This window comes from Malus domestica, chromosome 08, assembly GCF_042453785.1.
Source record: "Malus domestica chromosome 08, GDT2T_hap1".
NCBI lineage: Eukaryota > Viridiplantae > Streptophyta > Magnoliopsida > Rosales > Rosaceae > Malus > Malus domestica.
This window is the reverse complement of record NC_091668.1, coordinates 29,485,291-29,508,935: the sequence shown is the minus strand read 5'-3', so window position 1 is coordinate 29,508,935 and position 23,645 is coordinate 29,485,291. Positions and strand designations below refer to the sequence as shown.

At 35.4% G+C, this 23,645-nt stretch overlaps 2 protein-coding genes across 2 annotated transcripts; both read left to right on the top strand.

The window, feature by feature from the left end:
• Positions 1–4,831: 4,831 nt before the first annotated feature.
• On the top strand, positions 4,832–8,443 carry LOC114826652 (uncharacterized). Its single transcript, XM_029107369.2, has 7 exons — positions 4,832–5,105; positions 6,024–6,123; positions 6,222–6,342; positions 6,489–6,610; positions 6,927–7,048; positions 7,133–7,292; positions 8,003–8,443. The coding sequence occupies exons 1-7, from the start codon at positions 4,979–4,981 to the stop codon at positions 8,133–8,135; spliced, it is 885 nt and encodes a 294-aa protein (XP_028963202.1). The 5' UTR covers positions 4,832–4,978; the 3' UTR covers positions 8,136–8,443.
• Positions 8,444–9,640: 1,197 nt separating this feature from the next.
• LOC114826651 (kinetochore protein NUF2 homolog) lies at positions 9,641–15,071 on the top strand. The gene is made up of 11 exons (XM_029107368.2): positions 9,641–10,136; positions 10,522–10,740; positions 10,936–11,026; positions 11,115–11,294; positions 12,069–12,158; positions 12,980–13,087; positions 13,744–13,797; positions 13,996–14,110; positions 14,255–14,412; positions 14,500–14,595; positions 14,701–15,071. The coding sequence occupies exons 1-11, from the start codon at positions 9,973–9,975 to the stop codon at positions 14,749–14,751; spliced, it is 1,326 nt and encodes a 441-aa protein (XP_028963201.2). The 5' UTR covers positions 9,641–9,972; the 3' UTR covers positions 14,752–15,071.
• Positions 15,072–23,645: the final 8,574 nt, after the last annotated feature.

The following is a 23,645-nucleotide window of genomic DNA, read 5'->3' as shown; positions in this document are numbered from 1 at the left end:
ATTGACAAGTGGAAGCAAAATGATATTCATTCGGGGTTGATTTCAGCACATCGGGCGAGGTTCCCATCATATTTATAGAACCCATGTTGACCAAATCTCAATGGGGAGTAATTTTTGCATGCCCTCTAAATTTTGGCTTCCGGTTCTTTTATTTGTTCAATTCAATTGTTAGAAACAAATGAAGATTGTGCAGAAGGTGAAAAAATGTTGTGCAAAAATCATTTCCCATACTACACCGTTGTTATTTTGTAGAGGCAATTTGAGATAAGAGGGAGTTTGAGCTCCATCTTCTTCTTTGAAACAACAGGCTTTTGGATTGATTCCATTTGGAAACATCCAACAACACACCACAGCACAGCATAGCAAGAATCATGCATAGCAAAGTATACAGCACAATTACTTAAGAAGCAGAATTGCTTAGGGTACTCCTGATAACTATTTGGTTTTTGTTTTTATTTTCGGAATTTTAATTGGCATTTTAAAATTCTAATGATTTACTTTTTGTAATGCTCTCTGGAACTCGATATCATCTCACTTTGTCCAGATTCTGTTAATTTCGTCAAAGTTGGTATCCTGACTTAAAAAAAATATATGTGGCTTCTAAGTGGTAATTTAGAATGGAATAGATTCTTCCTGTCCAAATTTCCCTCACTTTCAGTCTCCCTCTATTTGAACGGTCATGATTGAGCAACGCTAGCATCTTTTGTTGATTTCTTTATAGAAAGAAAAAAAAGATGAAGATAAAAAACATTTGTCTGAGGCTTAACTTGCCACTGAGGCAAAATGGCACTCTCATACCATTCATAACTTGCCATGCGTTAAGCATTATTGCATTAGTATAATTTCTTATTTTCATTTCATATCATAACTAAAAAATTAGTTATGCCAATATCTTTCAGATTTTTAACCATGACAAGTGGTCCAATGAAAAAGTGCGAACAACAACTCCCTAAAGAAAATAATGGGAGGTCATGAGTTCAATACTTGGTACGCAGTGAATTTGCTTGATTTTGGCCACAGGTAGGGTGCAACTCCTAACTAGCCTTTTCCGGGTTCGGAATGAGTGGATAACAATGGTTCGCCACCTATTTCCTTTTTTTAAGAGAAAAAAAAATTAGTTAAAAATGTAATGAAAAAGTTAATTGTTAAAAGGCCTGACTTTCAAGGACACCATAAGCACAAAGTTATTAAGTTATCTTTAAAAAAAGAGAACTTTAATGAAAAGCACCCGGTACTGTTCATTTTAACGAAAAACCACATTTTTACACTAAAAAGTCAATCCTGGTACTATTCACTTTACCCTTTAATTTGTCCTTATCATTAAAACTCAAAGTTTTCAAGCCCTTTTCATTAGTTTTCCTTTAAAAAAATAGGTTTATTGTCATTTAATATTATGGTTTAATGATATTCCTCTTCACTTGTAAGTGAGAGGCTTAGGTTTGATTCTCGCCAAAAACGAATTTAAACCACATTATTGCTAGCCCATTGTAAAAGTTAGTCCACTCTCTCACATTTTTAATATAGATAATATCGTTTGTTAAAGTTACACTACCGACTTTGATGATTACACCACGTATGTCTTTTTACAAAACATAAGTAGATTACTACTAGCATACAACGTCCGAATTACAAGAAGAAATATACTGTTACATTATAGTCGTTCAATATTATATTACAAGGTAACGTAATTATGGTAAGGTTGTAGTTAACAACACAAAATGATTTTATTATTACCATGACAAAGTCGCTCGTTATGTTGTAGACGTCCTTTACACTGTCAAGGTAGATTATTATACTTAAACGTGATTAAATTACAACACCAACGTTGATGATTATTATATCATGGACGTCATATTATAGTATAGACGTAGGTTAATACTAGGAGATGTCATGAAATTACATAATATTATAGTGGTGTTACAACATGATGTTAACATTCAACGTATGAAGTACAATAGTAGAAATACACTATAATTGTTCAAATGTATACTCTAATTCTGTATCGAATCGTCATCCACGAGATTCGAACAAAAAACCTCTCATTTACAAGTGAAAAGGAATATCACTAGACCATAGTATGAATGACAATTATAGTAATGTAATTAATTATGCAAAATGACTTTGGTATTAAATGGTACTGGTTCCATTTGTTATTATATGAGAAATTGGAGCAATAACCCTTGAATTATGGCCGAATTGAAGCTTTGGTCAATGAACTAAAAATCTAAGTATTAGTCCTGAATTTATTATAATGCGAAGCAATGGTCATTTTAGCTAACTTCGTACTTCGTACTTTGTTAAAGCTTCCATTCATTTTTTGTTCATTTAAACCCCTTATTTTAGATGAAAGTTCTAACATAGTTAACCAAAATAACAATTGACACACCCCGACCGAGATCAAGGCATGCTGGCCGTCACGTGAGGGTGACGTAGTCATGTGCACAGTGCGGAAGCAATAAAGATAAGAAGTATACGAATAAATAAAAACCAAAAGCTACTAAAGTGCACTAATAAACAGGAAGTGCTAGGAGTGAGATACAAGTGTAAATACTCCTAATTAGAGTATAGAAAGTCTAGGTACAGTCCAGTAGGACAAATACTAATTATACAGTACCAGAAAATGTCCTACAATTATTTTATTATGTTAGAACAGCCGAAATCCTCGTACGCCACCAACCGCAAGTCTACCTAAAACCTAAGGGGCGCAAAACAGAAAATGTGAGTGGGCAAAAACAAATGTTTTCAAATTCATTTCATTTCTCAAAAGTTCTAACCCCTCGTCGTAAAACATGTATAATTTTCCCAGAAATAGAATATAAACATATGCATAAATATATATATATATGTAAATATCTCAATTCAAATCATGCTTCACATAATCATATTCATAAGTGAATAAGTAACTCAGGTGAGAATAAATTCATGGAAAATAACATATTAGCTGGAACCCCTACATAAGTCTGTACGGCTGAATTCATAGCTCATTAGTCAATATAGCCGGAGTCACTACAATTACCTATACAACACTACACTGCACATAAGTCGGAACCACTAAAAGGGTCTGTACGACAAGACTAGGTGTAATATAATTATGCTCAATACTACGCTTTCATGATAGCTGGGCGATAAATCGCTAGTCACCTACGAGTCAGAACCACCTAAATTGGATCCAATGTGAGCATATGGTGTGGGAGGTGACATTATAAACATGCATGTGTCATATCTCTGGCTAAATCACAATCACCCTAGGTACATGTTTATGAGCTCAATGTTTCTCAATCACAACTTTAATCACATTCACAGTTCATAACTCACCTGGGCTTACCTGAGCGTCCACAGCACCACAATTATATAATATGCATCATATACCAATTCATATACAGAATATAAATTTATATGCATGGCATTTCAAGGCATACTTTCATTTAAACGCATTTTCTGGGAAAATATCAAGTATATAAATATATACTGAAAACCAAAAGCCCACTCACTAGTATGTCGAAGGGTCGTAGCCCCCGAGTCACTCTTGCATGCGCTCGTCCTCGGGATAAGTCTCCCCTATATGCGAAATAACTATAAAAAGGTTAATTTAAAGCACATAACCAATACTAACTAATAACTTATCATACAATGCTCAAATGAGGTATTTGAATATACCAACGGGATCTACACAACCTCATGAACATCCCCATATTTTTAGAAAAATTTTCTGACCACCCATGTGCCGGCCAAGGCACGGCTAGACGTGCCGCCCACGCGCGGGCACGTGCCAGGCGCACTGACAGCGGCAGTTAACACCGTCAGGAATATTCCGTCCAAAAACAAGCATAGACTGTTAATTATTAACGGCGTCATCTAACGTCGTTAGCATATTCCGTCAAAACTGACGGAATATGCCCTCTTCTTCTCCGATGAGTCGCCAGACGCCTGTGACTTTGCCGATTTCTGGATTTTATTTCAAAATTTTATATCTTTTTCATTTCTTAACCAAATTCTATGAAACTTGACCCATTTTGAAGATCTCACTAGGACGAACAAAATCATACCTGAGTCGAGTCCTGAAACCACCGGAAACCCGCTGGAAAAAGCCTCGATATTCCAGTAAAACTTAAAACTCATCGTTCTCGATAATCCAACGTCCAAATTCTTCCAACGAACCACTCCGAGCCTCGTGAGGACCTCCTTAAGCTACCTATAAGCTTGAAATCCTAAAAAACACACGATTTTACGATTGCATGAATAGTGACATAAATCGGGTTAGGGTTTTCACGAGTTTTCGAAAAAGTTCTTACCTAAAAATGGTACCATTCAACTCGTATGAACCTCAGGAACACGATGGTGTCCTTTAAACCCTCGATCTGCAAACTTTCCACTAGTTTTGTTGTTAATCTGTACGGGAGAAAAGAGAGAGAGTGAGTCCGAGGGAGAGAGCACGGGAGAGAAGAGAGAGAAATGTACTTGTGTGTGTGTGGGGGGGGTCCACGTGGGTCACCAACCAACCAAAGAAAACATTTAAAGTCCTAAGTGTTCCAAAACTTAGGAAAAATCTTAGAATTTGTCCGAATAAAACTTCACCCACATAACCACACAAAACGTCCAAGGGTAAATAACTAATCTCACGCAGTCGAAATTATATATCTCGGGACGGGCTGTGACAACAATTGTTCCACGTTATAACAAATTCGAGGGTCAATACTAACAAATATTTAGTTTCAAGGACCAAAACTTTAATTGAGTTAAAATTTAGGAATTATTACCCAATTACCTTTTAATTATAAGAAAAATTAATGAAAAGAAATTGAAAACTAGTATAGGAGTGACATTTTAAAGTAAAAATATGTTTAGCGTTAAAAATGAACATGAATGTGTGTTAAAACTATCGTAATATACGGAGACGTACAGTGGACAAAAAAGAGCAAGGGAACCAAACACTGTAAATTTGGAGGGGACGATTGGAGAACCAGAGAAGAGGAGGAAGATGAAGAAGAGGACAGCGTACGCTTGGGGAGTAGCCATTCTTTGCTTTGTGGTCTTGATGATCGTCACTCCTGCCATCCCCCAGTCTCAGGCTTACCACGATTTTGCTGACCAACGCGAGTTTTTCGGTATCTCTCTCTCAATTTAGTTATACACACACACACACACTGCAGTGTTCGTGCTGTGCATCTCTAACCATTTGTGATTTCATAGATTAGCTCGTTCTGAGATTGGAAATTGAATGTTAATTTTGCCCCTTTTTGCAATCAGAAGAGGGTTTTGTTTTGGGTATTGTGGAGGCAATCAAACTTTGGTTGAGATTGAAATTAGTTTGTGGAAGTAGATGGGTTTCTGATAAAGTACTCTAATTAGCGAAATATTTAGATGGTAAAGCTTCACAATTTCATTTTTTGTTTAAATTCTTCTGATTAGCGAATTGTAGTTATTTTCTAAATAAATGGTAATGGAAAAATTAGAATTTGCAATCCGTGCTTATGTTGTAATGATCGCTGGAAATTGCAAGGCAGTGGCTAAGCTAAGTGGTGCATCATATGACTATGAACAAAGTCATGAACCTGTATTTAGTGCAGAATAGAAATTCGTGAGAGATGACTGAAAATTGGGTGTTGTTAGTAATTTTTCTTTTCCCGTTTCAAATTCGGACTGATTTTCTAGGTTGATTTGATAAGGTTTTAGTCAACGGCTCAGAGTCAAACTGAAATGTTGATTATGATTCATACTTTGAATTTGATAGTAATTTGAATTTGTAATAGAGTTTTGTTATTTTTAAGGTGCTTCTACTGTGATTTAGTGGGTTGTGTGCGAAATAAAGATTTTAGTATAACTGATACTAAACACACTACTTTAACTCATGAACTTATGACCTTGTGATATGCTTGCGATTCACTTGGCTATTGGCAAGCGTATTACTTTAACTTATTCTAGGATATGTTAAGTCTCACCATTCCTTAAGCTTGATCATTATTTAATGCCTTTGATCTTTTTTCTCCATTGTACTCAAACTGAGATCTTCATTTCATTTCCAGGTATTCCAAATACACTTAACGTGGTTTCAAATTTTCCCTTTCTTGTTATTGGTCTCATCGGTCTTTTCCTCTGCTATTACAAGGATTATTTCAAGTTCAGGTACTGTGGTTCTTTAATTCGGGCAAATTACAATGCCTTGAATGGAGTAAAAGCTTTATTGTATGATTGGTGATAATTTTTTGTTGTTATAAAAATAGCTTGCAAGGAGAGCTTTGGGGTTGGACATGCTTTTACATCGGCGTAGCTGCTGTTGCAATTGGATCATCATACTATCACCTGAAGCCAAATGATGCCCGTCTTGTGTGGGACCGCTTGCCAGTGAGTTTGGTTTTGCGATGGAATACAATTGTTATATAGTATCAACTAATGTTTTTATTTTTTGATCGGTGAATATCAACTGCTGTTAAGATGTCATATTTTACATCGATTAAAATTATATTTTTTCTTCTTCATGACAACTATAGATGACAATTGCATTCACATCGATCATTGCAATCTTTATCATTGAAAGGATTGATGAGAGGAAGGGAACAATTTCCATCATACCTCTACTTTTGGCGGGTATAATCAGCATATTGTATTGGAGGCAAGCACCATATTTAATTTCTTTTAGTGATAATGATTACTCTTTCTTGAGCTCTATTTCTATTGTTGTCACCTGGATTCCTTCATTTTATGTACTGAAGTATACTTTCTGGAGTATGGCTAGTTTTCCGTATGAAATGGGTTTGGCTTTTGTATGCCGTTTTATTGGCATGCAGTGAAATTGGGATTGTAGAGTTATGAGAGAAATAGGCTCTTGGTACTTAAATCACTTTTTGACTTGGGCTGAATACAGACATATTTGGGAGTCTATGGTGTACCCTTATATCAAAAATAATTTCTGTAATTTCGTTCCACAGGTTCTTTGATGACCTCCGTCCATATGCTATGGTCCAGTTTCTTCCTTGCATTGCCATTCCTCTGATGGCTATCTTGTTGCCCCCAATGTACACTCATTCCACATATTGGCTTTGGGCAGCAGGTATGTTTCTATGTTCCTTTGTGATTTTCTAAATTTTGGTACCTTTTTTACCGTGTTAGTTATGAAATCTTCCTGTTATTGCAGGATTTTATCTTTTAGCTAAGGTGGAAGAAGCTGCTGATAAAGTGATCTACGATTGGACTCATCATATTGTCAGCGGGCACACCCTTAAGCATTTGTGCGCTGCAATGGTTCCTGTATTCTTGACACTTATGCTTGCAAAGAGGACTGTTGAACCAGAGAGGTATGTCTTATTATCCCTTTTAAGTTAAATATATTTTTGTTTCATGTATTGATACATGAGATGTCTTAAAAGTAAGCATCATTATGGAATTGGTTGAACTTTTCCACATCTGTTTAGCTTGGATGCACATTCTTCATAGATGTGCATATTAAATTTATAAAAGTTGACCGATCATGTACTTTTCTAGCTCCTCTGCTTAATTGCCTCTTTTTCTTTGTCGTGAAAACTGACTATATCATGCTTAGATGCTTCGACTTGTACGATATTTATTTGCCTTCCCTGTCACACACTCATTACTGGTGCATATGGCCTGATGTCATCTCTGGTGTTTTGTATTTATGGAGATGAACACCACCATGGGGTGGTTCAAACAAATCATTCTTTCAAATTTACTGAAAATTGATAGTGCCTTAATTGGCAAGTCAAATCTGTCGGTAAAACATGCCTTTCTGCTAGATTGGTCTGATATATTTGGGAGAACCATAGATAACTGTACGATATGTTTACTTATATTTTAAGCAGATGCAGTTTCTTTTTTGTTTTTTTTCTTGTTTTCCGAGTATTGTTCCGTCAGAGTTGATTCTATTTGAACCTGCAAAGGAAATGTTCTGTTAGCCCCAAACACCATACGTTCATTTAAAGACCTACCTGGTTATGTACTCATTTGATTTGACCCTCGTAAAAGTTTACTAACATGAGACAATGTACAGGCAAAGTTTGCTCAAGGTTTGGAAGATTTCCTGGACTAATTTTAGGAAGAAAGATGGCACAGTGGAGAGTGATGGCACTGTGGAGAGTTACACTTGTACCTACTCAACAGTTCCGGTTGAGGAATCACGATAATCTTGGTTTCCGATTCCCATTTCATTACGTAGATGATAGCTTTTCACCTGTATTCGGACAGAACACAAGAAAGAAGAAGAAAACACAGCCGCACACTGACCTACTTGTCGGCAACACTCAACAGTCAACATGTAAAAACGATAATTGTAGGTTTGCTTCAAAGTAACAAAGGTATCGACACTTCTCATATAGTATATATAGAATTGGATAATCATACTAGTGATTTCCGCTGTGTTCATAGTGAATGATATATTTGCTATCTCTGCACTGTGTTTTCTGTTTACATGGATGAAGGTTTTTGTTCGGAATGTGTCGTGTTTATAAGCCGGGTTTACGTTCAGATGTGTGCGCGCATGACCAAAATGTTTTCGCACTAAGCAATGCTTGTTTTACTGTTACTTGTCTGTGGTGCATGTGCCTCCACAGTCAACAAGAAATTGGTGGTTCAGGAACTTTGGTTCGGTTTGGTAACTTCAGTTCAGTTCGATTGTGGCACCCCTAGTGGCTATGTTGCCAAACAAATTGTTAATCAAGAGGAGGAGAGATTTTTCAGTGTGCTCGAAACATTGAATGATATGTACGTGTTATTACACAAATGGACGGAAACTTGGAAAAAAATTTCATCTAATTGTAGGGGTGGGTTCGGTTCCGTTCGGTTCGGTTTTTTGCCAAAACCGAAAACCGAACCGAAATTACTGTTCGGGTCGGTTCGGTTCGGTTTTCAATCGGTTTGTATTCGGTTCGGTTTTTCTCGGTTCGGTTTCGGCCTGGTTCGGTTTGATAAAGCATTAAATATTAGAAACCTATAAATATATTACTGGTACAATTATAACAACATAAAGCCTACAGTCAAGTTGGTTTGAAGCAATTTTCCCCAGCATAAGGTCAGGGGTTCAAACCCTGCTGCCAAAATGTTTTTTAGTATTTATTTAATTTTAAGTTAAAAGGTTTGTTGATTGCTCAAAAAAACTAAAAAAAATTTCTGAAACCTTGGAGGCATGAGGATTCGAACCCATGCGCAGGGGGTTGAAAAGTTTCAAGCAAACCAACTTGGTAACAGGTTATGTCTTGTTATGATTGTATCACTAAATTATTTATAATATTGAAAAAAATTAAATATATATCTGTTCGGTTCGGTTCGGTTTCTGAACCTTAAAAACCGAAACCGAACCAGCCAGATTCGGTTCGGTTCGGTTTGGCAGTTTCGGTTCGGTTTTTTTTCGGTTCGGTTTTTTTCGGCCTCGGTTCGGTTTGGTTTTCGGTTTTTTTCGGTTTTCGGTTTTTTGAACCCACCCCTATCTAATTGTATGATGACATGGTGTGTACTACCTCATGTTCCAGAAACACTGAAAATTTTCTCAATCAATGAAGCTAAAGATTCTCAACCAGAATAAAAAGACATTAACCAAAATTTTATCCGAATTTCGAAAAATACAACACTTCTTGTCACATGCCCTTTTATTTTGTAACTTCAAATTAACATTATGAAAAATACAGTACTCTTTGTCACATGCCATATCATTCTTCAAATTTGCATTTGATTCATAAATTTTTTTATTCTAAGTGGCCGATTGATAACCATTTATTTTTTATTTTTTCAATGTATCAAAATGAAAAGGTTATAAAACGATATCTAATGTTTTGTGTTTTTTGGTTGGAAATGGAAAACGGTTGTTCATCAAACTGGCCCATAAAAAATAAAAAAATAAAAATTTCAATTATCCAAAGGGGCGGGAAAACATTCAGTTCCATTTCAGCTTTGTATCCCTTGAGCCTTTTCTTGCCTCGCCACTCGCCGCCAGTACCAAGTTTCTGAAAGATTTGGGGAAGGAAAGAAATGTCGAAGTTTGAGTACCCGAAGCTTACTCGCTCCGACATCGTCACAATCCTCGCCGACGCTCACATCGTCGCTATTTCCGACCGCGATCTCGTCAACCCCAACCCTGATTTCGTCGCCGACCTCTACACCCGCATCCTCGTCTCCCTCGACTTCTTCCACGAGTACTTCTCTCTCCTTATACCCTCAATTTCCCGCTAATTTTTCCACTCCGTTAGAAATTCAAATCCCTAATTTTCGTGTTTTTAATTTCAATGGGTATATGTGGATTTGCATTTTCCAGTAATTTTTTGTATTTTCAGTAGCTAAGGAGATGAAACCCGGTTTGATTCGTGTTCGAAAAATGAAGCATAATCAATGTTTAGAGCCGTTGGATAACCATTTTGTTTTCAGTTTTTTATTTTTATTTTAAATTGTGAACTCGTTTGGTAACTATCAAAACGAAAAGGCCATCAAACAGCTTCTTATTTTTTTTCAAAATTTTATATTTGGTACTGGAGAAGAGAGAGTCTGAGCTTCAAACTTTCATGGGGTTTCTGATTTATGCAGGGAAGATTTTGGGCAGGTTGAGTTTTCGGCCTTGGAGCAGCTCGAGAACCCTGATTTTCACATGGATTCGGTCCGGACCATGAAGCTATACAACAGAATCAAGGAAGTGGTGGCTTTAGTAGATTGTCCGAAGAGATTTACCTTAAAAGATCTCCTAAAACCTGAGACGGATCGGACTGAATTTTTTGTCAGTGCACTTCTCAATTTCTCTCTTCACAGGTAAGAATTGGCGTTGTTAGTTATTCGTTTCAAGGAAGCACAAATCAAACTTCTCCTGAAGGACAATAGTTCTTCTGATTTCAAACATAATGGAAAAGAGAACATGTTTCACATATGAAAAGCTCAACTGTCTGGTTTAAATAGTCTTATCATAATTGCTTCTCACACATGATAGCTGTTTATGTTGCATATCAGAGAGACAAAAATGAATATCCTTACGCAAGTCGTGGATCAATTAACTGACATAGATGAGCGACGCAAAGGATGGGAGGATAAGATTTCCCAGGTAACTTGAATATAAAAAAGGTTCCTTTAATTAACTAAAAGGTTTAATATCGAAGATGCGTCAATTTCACTAGATTTTTGTGTTGCAGTTGAATGCAGAGATTGCGGACTACAATGAAGCAAGAGAAAAGGAGTTGCCTCTTGTTCAAGAGGTAGATGCAAAAGTTAAAGAATTGCACCAAACCGTTTCAGGCCTTAACAATCAGCAAAAGTCACTGAGAACTTCTCGTCAGAAGTTGAAGGAGAAGATCGGAGAAATAGAGGAAAAGGTTAGATTATTGCCTGCTTGGCTAACTCGTATATGCTCTAGATAACATAAAAATACACAAATATATTTTAAACCCTGGTAGGTTAGCTTTTGTAATTGCTGCAGATTAAGTAATTGGTAGTGTTGAATTGTTAAGAATTTGACGAGGAGCAAATTTAAGAGGTGAGTTATTTTATTACGAAGATTCACAGGCAGGCATTAAAAGAACTATAAAGTAAATTGTGAGATTAGAATAAAATTACTTGGGTCCTCTTTACTCTTTGTGACATCCCACCAAACGTAATTTAATGATCTTCCACTCTGGTATTTGTTAGCATGGGTTTCTTATGCTTGATTGGGCCCTTTATTTGACTGAAGTTGGGCATACTTTTTAACTGCAACTGTTTCCATTGTCCGTGGGTGCGTGTGCGTGTGGTTGCTTCCCAAAACTCTAACCTTATGTATGTAGGAGGGAGAGTAGATGGGCCAACATAGATCAATCCTTCCGAAGTGTTAAGATTGAAGAAGGGATACAACAGAAATGTTTTAAAACTTCTTTTTAAAGTACAATTACTCCCACTGCTTATTTTCTTTTCTTCAGTTGAACATAGTATCAAGTCTCCAACATTGTCAGACATTATTCTGTATTTGTAATGTTTACTCATTTAATAAAATTCTTTTTCCTTTTAAATGATGCCCGTGTTAAATTTTGATTTATTGTGATCAACTCTTTATGCAGATGTATTTAATTATAAATGTATGTAATCATTCTTCTGGTTTATTCCTTTTACTACAGGTTTCGAGTGCAGAGTTTTCTTTGGTACAAAGTGTCCAAGAAAATGCAAATTTGCGCTCAAGAATTGTTCAGTCACCAGATAAATTGCAGGTATCTTCTCTTCAAGTTCTATTTTCTGAATGACATTTCACCAAATAGTATTACTACATTCCTGTTGATTGCATCCCTACTCTAGGTGTTACAAGGTTCATGAAGTTTTTCTAGTTTTATTTGCTGTAGTTAAGCAATTTGTAGATTTTATATGGTCATGCTTTGGAGATCCATATGACAACCTTAACTTGTTACTGACCATGATAGGCGATGCAAGAATTTGAGATAAGATTATTAAGTAATTTTTGCTACTTTTGCCTTATTCCATTGCAAAAATATTGGCAAGTAGTACAACATAGAGTAACTTTTTCTTCAAGATAAGCCTTGCAAGGGCTTACAAGAAGTTGGGCCACTCCACTATTGCCTATCGGTTTTAGTGTGGAGCCTCAATTTCTGTCATGCTAAAATATTTCACATATCGCCACGGAATCATTCTGGAGGAATTGTTGTAGTCAGAATATTTATAGTACCTGCACGAATTGGATTGCCATTCTACTACAATTCTACAAAAACTGCTAATAACAAATAAATCGTTGTACCCTTTCGACTCCCTTATAGCCCTGTTCTCCTTTCACTTTCTAACTTGAAATTTTTCTTAAGTATTTGTTGTGTTTCCTGTTTACCTATGATACTCGATTTCATCTTATGGGTGTTCCTAATGAGGGTTTAAAATTACTTGTTTCTGTACCTTACTAGGTAAAAGTAAGCCTATTATTTTGTCGATGGTGGTCAATGTTTCTTTACTTTTCTTTCATTGATTGCTCACCAGAGTTTTGCTCATTTTGCAACTAAAAGAAATGATTTGTTTTTTGGGCTCACAGAGGGCTTTAGAAGAGAAGAAATCAGTTCGTGAGGAGGCGAAAAATGCTGAAAGGTCAGCGAAGCAATCTTTTGAGGAGAAGACCGCTGTTGATGAGGTTTATACAAAGGTAATCTATTACGAAATTCAATGTTAATTTTTTGTTACTATTCTTCATTCTGTCCTTTTATTTGTTGATCCATTTCTGTAAAGTTATAAACACTGTTTTATCTGTATCTACCAAAAGTTGTATCCTGATGATATCTAGCATATCCAGAAATGTTATAATCTTTGAATGTTGGTAGGTATTCAACATTTTTTGTCAGAAATGAGTATTGATTACAAAAGATTTACACTTTGAAATTAAAGATAAAATTGTATGCGTGGTGATCAATAGCTCCAATCCTTAACAACTTCGAGGAAATGCTTACGTGATTGCATCTTTTCTCAATCCAGCATATAAAAATACAAACAGCCACTATTATTACATGAATCTACAAATAGTATGCTATTGATCTCTGGAACCCAGTCTTGATCCATATATGATACAATATGTCCTGATACGATTTGCTGAAAATAGATGATCGCGAAGATGCAATTTAAACAATTACTAAGTTAATGGAAGCAATACAAAAACTGAAAATTACATGTTAAAAAATAATTTGTAATTTAGTAATTGCTGATGTGTGTGCAACTGTGCATGCAATATATCAAAAAACATGTGTGCGGCATCCATGTAAGGATATACTTTAGTATAATATAACATTGTAAGGTTTTATTGGTCAGGTCTCTAAGAAATTGTCAAAGCACTTGGCCCAAATGCAGGCTATACAGGAACAGGTATGCATACCTTAATTTTGTATCCTTTAGTGTAATGATCTCCGTAATGTGAAGTCCTTGTTGTAGAGTGTCTTCTATTCATGAGAGAAAACATTCTTTGCGATAAAGGAGTTCCATTGTCGACATTCTTATTCATGCAGTGCAAGTGGCATTGCTTTAAATGTATTCTTTCAAAACGTTCAATTGTTTAAATATTAGGTCAATTCTGCTAAATCAGTCGACAGAGACGTTAAGGCTGTAAAAGCTAAACTAAGTGATGATGGAGTTGTAAGCAAGTCTCTTCAGGCCAAACTGGTTGAACGGGAGGGAAAAGGTAGATTCACAAAACTACATTGAATCTCTTTCCTAACATATCGATAGGACTTTTATCAAAAGAAAAAAATGTAGATAGTGATAAATGTTGGGATAAATTGATAGTGGTTCTACAAAGTTCAGAACTCTTTTTGTTTTTCTCCAGTGGAACAGTTGAATGAACTAAAAAAGCAGCTAGAAAGAGAGAGAGATCTAAAGTTTGAGGAGGCTTCTAAAGATTTGAATAATGTGGAGCTGGAGGTGGAATCTAGGAGGCGTGATCTAGAAGCAAGGCAAAAAGCTGTTGAAGCTGCAGTGGAAGAGGTACTTTCTGTGTTTTAGATTATAAATAGCGAGCTTCTCTCATTCAATCTGATGTACAAATTGATATTTAACCTTTGCAATTGTTAGGTGGATTCTATCACTTCAAAGACAGCATCGATAAAAGAATCTGGAGCAGCGGATCAGAAAGAATTAGCTCGTAAATGTGAGGAGATCATGAAAGAGGTACCCTACCATGCCACTCATTGGTTCCCTTTCATGCTCGGCTGGCTTTAGGATTACTGAATTGTATTTTCCTCCACCCTGAAACACTGGTTCCTTTCCTTGCAGTTCCACCAGTACCAGAACTCAATTAGGGTCCTGCTGCTGGAGAGCCAATAGTTCGTTCAGCACGCAGCAGGTTCTTTTGGATTTTGTTGGCCGGTTTGACTGCAGAAAGTAAGCATCGTGCATCTCTAAACAAATGAGCTGCAGAAAGTTAAGGTATATATTTTCCAGTTGTGTTTGGTTTGCATGTATATTTTGCAGAGACGTACTTTGTGTTTGTAATGGGTGTAATTGTTTAGGTAGGCACAGAAAGAACTTACATCTGGTTTGCCACACTTTTTCATTTGAAAGTTGGACCTCCATTGCTACATGTAGAGTCGCTCGAGTAGGGTGCTTTACGAAATGAACAATACTTTGGTGCATTCCCAGTTGCATCTCCTTGTCTCCACTCCAGTTGTGATTAACGAATATTAACCGTGCACGTCATATTCAGAATTGATAATTTACCAAGCCCCAATAAAAAGATCATCTTTATAAAAAAAAAATTAATCAATTTGGAGATCGTTTGGTAACGTATATGTAAATGATGGTTTTGGTAACTAAATAATCTCCAATTTGGTTACTTTTTGCATAGATGTTTTTTTAAGAGAATTACTCCAAAGTGGTCATTACGACCTCTTCTCTTTTAAGAACGAATAAGTGTATGATGACTTTTTTGTAGTGTGTATAGTGAGATAGTGATCAAGAGCATCTCTAACGGGATATCCTATTTTAAGGTCTTCACCACCATACTCGAGGACTTTTTTAGGGGCTTCAAGGGATATTCAGGTCCCTTAAGAAATATTGTCTCTAATTATTATAGTAGAATTCATAAATATAGGGACTAAACGATTACAAATTAAGAAAAACTAATGAAAAAGGCTTGAAAACTTTGAGTTTTAACGATAAAGATAAAATAAAGGGTAAAGTGAATAGTATCAAGATTGACCTTTTGGTGTAAAAACATAGTTTTTCGTTAAAGTGAACAGTATCATGAGCTTTTCGTTAAAGTTCCCTAAAAATTATTGGTAATTTCGCAATCGTTGATCGAAATGGTAAAATACAAAAGGAGTAGGATTCTCTCTTCTCTTTTTTCCCTTCCCCTCTTTTTTTCCCTCCCCTTCTCTCCTCTTTCATTTGAAGGGTCATAGTTAAGTCACGTTAACATTTTATATTAATTTTTTTATAGAAAGAGAAAGACAAAATAGAAAATGTGAGAAGATGAGATAGAAGGGGATGGAAAGAGGAGGGGAGAGAATCCTAGTCCATAACAAAAAACAACCAAAAAACTATTAGGAAAGTTGATTTTTCCATCAATAAACAAAAGAAAAGGTAGTGGGACTCGCTCCTAATGCTGCGCCGGGCAAGTAAGAATTATTCACAGGGCAAATTTCTTTGCCGCATATCCTGATCGTGGAAGACTCAAAGTAGGGAATGGATGAAAAATGAAGAACGGAAAGATCGAAGGGGATCCATGCTTTGGTTTGAAATTCTGAAGAAAAGGCTTGGGAAAAATACGACCAAGTCTATGGTACTTGAATAAGAGATGCTGAGTGATCGCGTCGTTGAATTTGGAACACCTCGCCTCAAGATTCGTGTGTTCGAAAGCCAAAGTCATCTGATAAAGCAAAGTGCCACCTCTTGTTTATTATGCACAAAAAACATGGCAACTCTCATCATTTCTGTCTTCGTGCAATAACTTTCGAGGCCGTACGTTTGAATAAGAAACGTCATGGTTCGCGGGTTACAAAGTCAAGTTGCCATGCGTCAAAAAGATTTTAAAGCAGTATGTCTATTTTATTCTGAAATGTAGATCTTTGGATAACTATCCACCGTCAAGAGGAAAAGTCCTTTCGGATAAGTAGTTAGGAGCAATTGTAAGACTATGATTTTTAAGACCCAAAGTAAGACAAATTGGAATATGAGTACCTTAGAAGTCTGGTCATGGACTTAACAATTTCTATTGCAGAGCTGAATAGACAGAGCAACGATGTCATCATCATCCTATTCTGGAGCAGTGCGCGATGTACTTCGCTGATATTGACTATTCTTGGAATTCTCACAATTTAAGGATTGACGTGCGTCTTAAGTAAGCATACTCCTAAGATGATGCAATATCTATTCCTATATATCCTTTAGGATTATCCTGGTTTAGTAAAGATTGCATATCCTAAAAGGTCCCTACCACAACTGGTATAAATAAACTCTTATAGGGTTCATCTTTGGTAATGCAATTATCACACACTTATTCACTTACCTACTGCTTGACTCCTTTATATTTGCTTACTAACTTGACTTTTAGAGAACCTTTAGCCGACACCCTCCCTTTGGTCCTTGGCTACTTACGATTGTTTGTTGTTTTACAAGTTATTCAAGTTTGTGCATCTCCACCCTTCATGGTAGTGCTCGATTTAGTTCCAACACACCTCTTTAGTGTAAATATCTCGTGTTTTAATTTGTATTATAAAATTTTAAAAAAAAAAAAAAAAAAAGCTTATTGCATGCTTTCTAAATAGTGGCATTAATAAAAACGCCCTCAAAAACCAAATATTGTGTAAATAACAAGGCTTATGCACAAATGCGTCCTAAAACAAAGTCAAAAAATCTGAAAAGGGTAGAAAGGTACCAATATGACAAGCCAACCATGTTCGAAATTTCATTGATGACGAACAATGGAAGAAAAGATGGGCAACAAATTCTTTAGAATCATGAGATAAACAACGAATAATAATACTCGTTACTGAATATATACAGCGTCAGTGAAAAGTTTATCATTAAAAATGCCATCAAATCAAAATAGAAAGTTTGAGGAAGGGGATGAAATGTTGTCATATAGCCGAGCATAATCAATATGTTTACTTTACTTTGAAGAATATCATAACTAGAAGAAAATGAAAATTGGACGACAGAAGATGGCTCCCATATCATCTTGTCATCCTTCATGGTTAAAGTGAGAGGAAGGTGTAAAACCTGTTGCACTATTGACGAAAATAATTTCACAAAATAATTTTATTAAATAAAAACTTCGAGCATGAATAACATTTAAATCCAAGGAAGAGTTATAAAAAAAATGACCAGAGCTAAAGAATGACTAATAATAAGTTCATCCAACCACTAATCAAAATCACAAGAAAATTGTCCTTCCATTACAGATAATCAATGACTATTTCTATTCAAGAGCAAGGAAAACACGTTTCAAACCATTCCACACTTAAAATTATCAGGATGGTGAATAATTCATATTTTTCAATTAATTAGTCTAACCAAGTAACTAAAATTGAAAGAGGCGGCAGAATTAGTTAATTGTATCACTATTTCTCAAACCCTTCATGCGTTCCATCTTATGATTATATATATGCACTAACGACAAAGAACATTCTTTAACATATACAATATATCTATGTTCAACAAACTACTTTCTCCCAACCGCAATAGCAAAATTTGAAAAGGAAGTAAAAGATATGGGTATCAAAAACTCATAAAAATAAATGCCGGTTAGTAACTAAAGTATAAAGTGGTTGCTCTGTCATTTTTCATGAACAAAATATAATGATTTGAGTCTAGGAATTCCGAGAAGCTTCAATGATTAGTAGAGAGACCTCTAAAAGTTTCCCTAACCAATTTATATGTCAACCATTGCCGACGACAGGGAGAGAGTGAAATATATTTTTAAGTAAGACATACGCAAAGCCTTTATGGGAAAATGGCACAATTCAACCATTTCATCAGCTTTTATAGTTCTTTCTACGTCCTCTGGAATGGTTTTCTTTTGATCTTCGGTCTCCCAACCACCTCCCATATCTTCTTTTGAATTTCTGTACACCGTGGATTCCTTCCATCACAATAAAAGCCTCTATATTATTATAAGATTTTGATTTCAGAGAAGTACTATGTCATTCTTTGTATTGTTTTACTGTATTTATATGGGTTTTCAAGAGTTGAATTTCTTTGTTCAAACACGGGGAGAGAAGGATGACATAAGAGATGAAGACCCACTTCATGGTAGTTCCTTTTACTATATTTTATATTTTGAATTATTTGTCAATTTGTCTCTCGAACTTGTATATAGTTGTTAATTTCTCCCATGAATTTTAATTTTAGTTGATTACCCTATGAACTTTTATAAATAATCAATTTCCCCTAGCTTTAGATTTAAAAAAAAATATTCATCAATTTTTCCATCCATCTTGGTCATGCAGATAACACATGGCAACTATAAGATAATTTTGTTTTGGTAAATTGGGTGCAAAGCCATACTTTCCAGCTGCTAATTGGACTCTCATGTCTAATTCAAACATAAAGTGTACAGAGTCAACTAGGATAAAATTACTTTCTTACCCTCAAACATTTTTCGTGTGACCAAAATGGGTATAAAATTGGATGAAAACTTCAAAATCTATTGACTAATTATAAAAGTTTAGGAAGGTACTTGGCATAAATTAAAATTCAGGAGGAGAAATTAACTTCTTACAAGTTCAGGTGGGAGAGGGGGGGACTTCTATGTTGCTAATAACCTATTGTATCATAACCTGCAGTTTGCAAAGATAATGATATCCACCATTTATTTTTATTACTAACACACACCATTTAAATTTTGGGCGTCAAATCGAATGAATTGAAGAAGATTAATGAAAAAAATTAAAAAAAATTGTGTGAGAGATAAAATAAACGTTCGAATAGCACTATCCTTTACAAAATTTGCATTGAGAAAATAGTTATAAGCGTGCAATTTGTTTTCTTGTTTTGTCTTTAGCCTGTGTACCCCCTCACTTGAATTGTAGGAAACGTTTGTTAAAGTGCCTTTGTGGAGGCGAGTCAACAATTCCAACCAAAAGCCAAAATTGCTCAACTAGTGAGTTAACGGGTAAAAGGCATTCAATTGTTGTTTTTTTTTTAGAATAATTTTGATTTCGGTTCCTAATCAACCTAATTGTTAGACCAAAACTTTATTTAGTTAAATATTTTGATCAAAGTCCTTAACATAATTTGAGAGATTTAACTCATGCAATTATGCGTCCCACAAATTATGAAATTTAAACGAATTCAAATAATATTTTTAAAATATAATAAATACTTAAAAATAAATATTAGAGTAATATTGTTCTTCACATAATTATAGCAAGAAATAATGTACCCACATAATTTATTTTTTTTTGTTGCGAAAGTTCGATATCCATTGATTCATAAAATCGAAACACTTACACATCAGAGGATAGGGTGCACAACAGTAGGCCTCGATAAAAACCTAGCCATGGGTATCAACCTGGTATGAGGGAAAAATTGTGTCCTACACCAACGTTAAATAAAATTACTATCATCGACTATAAATCACTGATTACATCAGGGGATTCCTCAAACCATGAAACTTGATGAAGCAAAGATAACCCACATCTCGCTAGTCGATGAGCCATCATGTTGCCTTCTCTACGAACTTGAGAGAGTTTAATCTATGGGAATGCTCGAAGAAAGTAGGGGTGCAACTCGGGCGGGTTGGAAGGTCAACCTAATCGTAACCCAACTTCGGGTTCGAGTTCGGGTTCGGGTTTGGGTTGGGTTTCATTCAGGTTCATTTGGGCTCGAGTTTAATTGGGTTAGAGTTCACTTGGGTTGGGTTCGGGTTGCCAAACTTTTTCAAGTTTGATCTTGTAACAACTTAGTTTCTAAGAATTCCTAAAAAAATTAAGCCAAGTAGCATCCAAGCTAGCTAACTTTAATTTATAAATCAATCAAAGTTGATGAGCAATTTCTTCAAGACACAAAGAATTTAGGTTTTGGAGACTAACAATCTACTATAAAGCTTTAAGATTTAGAGACTACGAATATCGGCTGACTAATCAAAGCCTCTTATTCCCTAAAAGCTTAAGTAATTATAAAGGTTAATTTATTAAAAAAAATATTAGAAAGGGCGTTGGTTTTTAGACTTGGCTCACTTGGGTATAGTATGAGCATTCATTGATATGGGTTACAATATGGTTATATTGGGTTTGGTTAGTCAGGTTGGGTTGAGTTGGGGATGGACATGCCAATGATCAATCAAACTCAATCCAATCAATGAACAATGTTGAAATTGGGTTGGGTTTGGGCGGGTTATAACAAAAAAAAAACCACTTGTTCGGGTTTAAAGTCGAGTTGGACATGGACGGGTTCAGATTGGCCCAACCTAAGTTGCACCCCTAGAAGAAAGTGTCGTGCATCATTTGTCACATGCCCCAAAGGAGAAAAATCTGAAACCTCATCCAAATTCAAAGCCACAATAACCATACTTGCATCTGTTGTGCTTTGGCCTGTTATCTCACCAACTTATAAACCACAGTTGAACAGTTTAAAATACAAGAAATAAAGACACCAAGAGAATTACGAGGTTCGGCAAAAATCCGCCTACGTCCTCGGAGAGATATTGCTCTTCACTATGAGAATAACTAGTACAAAATATACATGAGTTAAATTGACATAACCCAAACCCCAATCTCTTGTACACTCACAAAATTTTTCCAAGAGCCTCACTCTCCCCAAGAGTTTCTCACTCTCACTCTATTTTCTTTTCCCTCTGTGTTTTCCGGATGCACTCTCTCACTCTTTCTCCACTTCGGCTCTTTGTAGTTAAATGGACAGAAAAGTGAATGAACCTCTCCTTTTTTGCACAGACATAATGATGATGCATCATGCTCCCTTTGCCTTTTACTCAAAACCCAAAGCCACTTTCGTGACATGCAAATGGGAAATCAATAAAAAGAAAACCTAGTCTATAAAGTAGACCTTTTTCATGCATAGAAAGCATACATATTTACGTGCAAACAAACACAAAGACAACACTTTACTACAGCCATTTCCCTGTAGCACATAAAGCTAAACTATCAAAATTGTTGCCAACTCAAACTATGAGCCAATCACAACAGCATCACCTTCAAACTCAACCATATTGGCTTCCCATTTTTGAGCAAACAGCACCACCGCCCTTGCTGCTTCCATCTCTGCATGCAGGGGTGAGGTCACTCCAAGGATTTGCATAGCCATTGCCACCACAAACTTACCCAAATGGTCACGAACAATAACTCCCACCCCGCCGATTCCTTCATTCTCCACCCATGCCCCATCGAAATCACATTTAAGCCAATGATTCTCCGGTTTCTTCCACTTATGTACCCACATAATTATTAACGTATTTTAAAAAATAACTATTAATATATTTTAAAACATAAAACAAATACATATAACTAGCATGGGTACATTTAGCAAAATAAAAAATGGGTACAAATTAAAAGTAAAAAGAAAATTGGCACAAATTAAAATAGGGTTGCAAATTAAAAATGGGTACAAACTAAAAATAAAAATATATGATAAAAAACTTAGTCATAAATATAAATATACCAAATGTACCATTTCTAACATTAAATGAATATATTTAGAAATAAAATATATTTTATTATTAAAATAATTAATAGACGTTTATTAAAACTCGATGACCTTGATCAAAAATTGAAAAAGAATAAGGTTTTATCAATGAAGAAGCAAAAAAAGAGCTGAGAACCTAATTTCTCTCTTTTTTTTTCTTTTTAAATCTGGGGTTTTATTTGCATGCATATGGTTTTTCCATCTTATTATAATGAGTTTTAGTGCTGTGCAAATTATATTGTAAGATTATAATTGAAGTTAAAACAGCATTTTTCCTTTTTTTTCATGTGAATTTTGTACCCCAAGAAAACCAGGTACACGTCTTCATTTTTTTTCCTCAAGTTCGATACATGTGGGAATCCTGTCAATTTTGTGTGCTTTCTGCTCTAATTTCCCGTTTTTCTTTACCTATTTATTTATTAGAATTACATGTACTGGGTATCCAAGATTTTGGGTGTACAATATTCCAAGAGTCTATTGAAGCCAAGTAAGCCTCTCCATGTAAGAGTGCAAATATCAAGTCGAATACAGGAAATGAGGACGATCAAAGATTTCTAAGGGGTAGGAGGGTGTATTGGTCTATGAAATTTTTATACTTGATATTAATGGCTAATGCATACATGTGGCAATGGTTGTTATAAGGTCGTTATGCATTGGTTGTTATAAGGTAGTGATATGGATCAAGTTAGTTAGAAATAGGTGGGATTGTAAGAAAAGGTAATGTGATAATTCTAGCATAAGTTAGCCTACTATAAAAGGAAATTAGTTAGGCATTGGGAGTGGTATCTTGTAATTCACTTTCCTTGTATTGAAGTTAGTTTTCCTCTCTCTCTCTCTCTCTCTTCTCTCTCGAACTGCCTCACAATTCTTCTCAGAAAACCTTCAAACCTCCCTAGTTTTTCTGCGAGATATCCATTATTATCTACAACAAAGTGGACGTGTATTGTTATAGTAAAAAAGAAAAAAAATAAAAAATAAAAAACCTCTTTGGGACGACTTGCGAAGCTACTTTACCACAGTAATGTGTCCAAACCCGTATAGAGAAAGCACAGTGTGCCATTTTCTATTGGAAACTCACTATGTACAAAATATTATCTAAAAATTATAAAAATCTGACTATTTTCATAATTCGTATAGATTATATTGCTACCATGCATACTTTTTTAAACATGAATGGCTCCAACGATTAATCCTAAAAAATTGTAATACGTGAGCATGTAGCATGTTGTGATTAAAAACATACATTTCGTGTGTTAGGAAACATTGTGAACAAAACTAATTTCTTATTAAATAATAAAAGCGTAATATTGAAATTTTGATAAAAAACATTAGCAGATCCATTTGGGTTTAGTGGAGGGTAGCATGTTCGTATTAAATGGCAGAGGCGATAGAAAGAGAAAGACGATGGGAAATCTCCTTCAAGATCTGATTGTACAATGAGCATAATGATTTAGGATATCATGCAATACAAACCTTCCCACGAAATTTTGGTTGGCCTGGCTACTAGAGGAATTCAAGCGAATGTGTCACCATATATTTCGTTACCAAACTACGGAAAAAAAAAGTTACGTAATAAG

Bases quoted from the DNA above. Each gene is read 5' to 3' on its own strand.
- LOC114826652 (XM_029107369.2), top strand. From the start codon at position 4,979: ATGAAGAAGAGGACAGCGTACGCTTGGGGAGTAGCCATTCTTTGCTTT. The intron at 6,611-6,926 runs GCAAGCACCATA...TTCGTTCCACAG, and splicing joins ATCAGCATATTGTATTGGAG to GTTCTTTGATGACCTCCGTC. The intron at 7,049-7,132 runs GTATGTTTCTAT...CTGTTATTGCAG, and splicing joins ATATTGGCTTTGGGCAGCAG to GATTTTATCTTTTAGCTAAG.
- LOC114826651 (XM_029107368.2), top strand. From the start codon at position 9,973: ATGTCGAAGTTTGAGTACCCGAAGCTTACTCGCTCCGACATCGTCACA. The intron at 13,798-13,995 runs GTATGCATACCT...TTTAAATATTAG, and splicing joins TGCAGGCTATACAGGAACAG to GTCAATTCTGCTAAATCAGT. The intron at 14,111-14,254 runs GTAGATTCACAA...GTTTTTCTCCAG, and splicing joins GGTTGAACGGGAGGGAAAAG to TGGAACAGTTGAATGAACTA.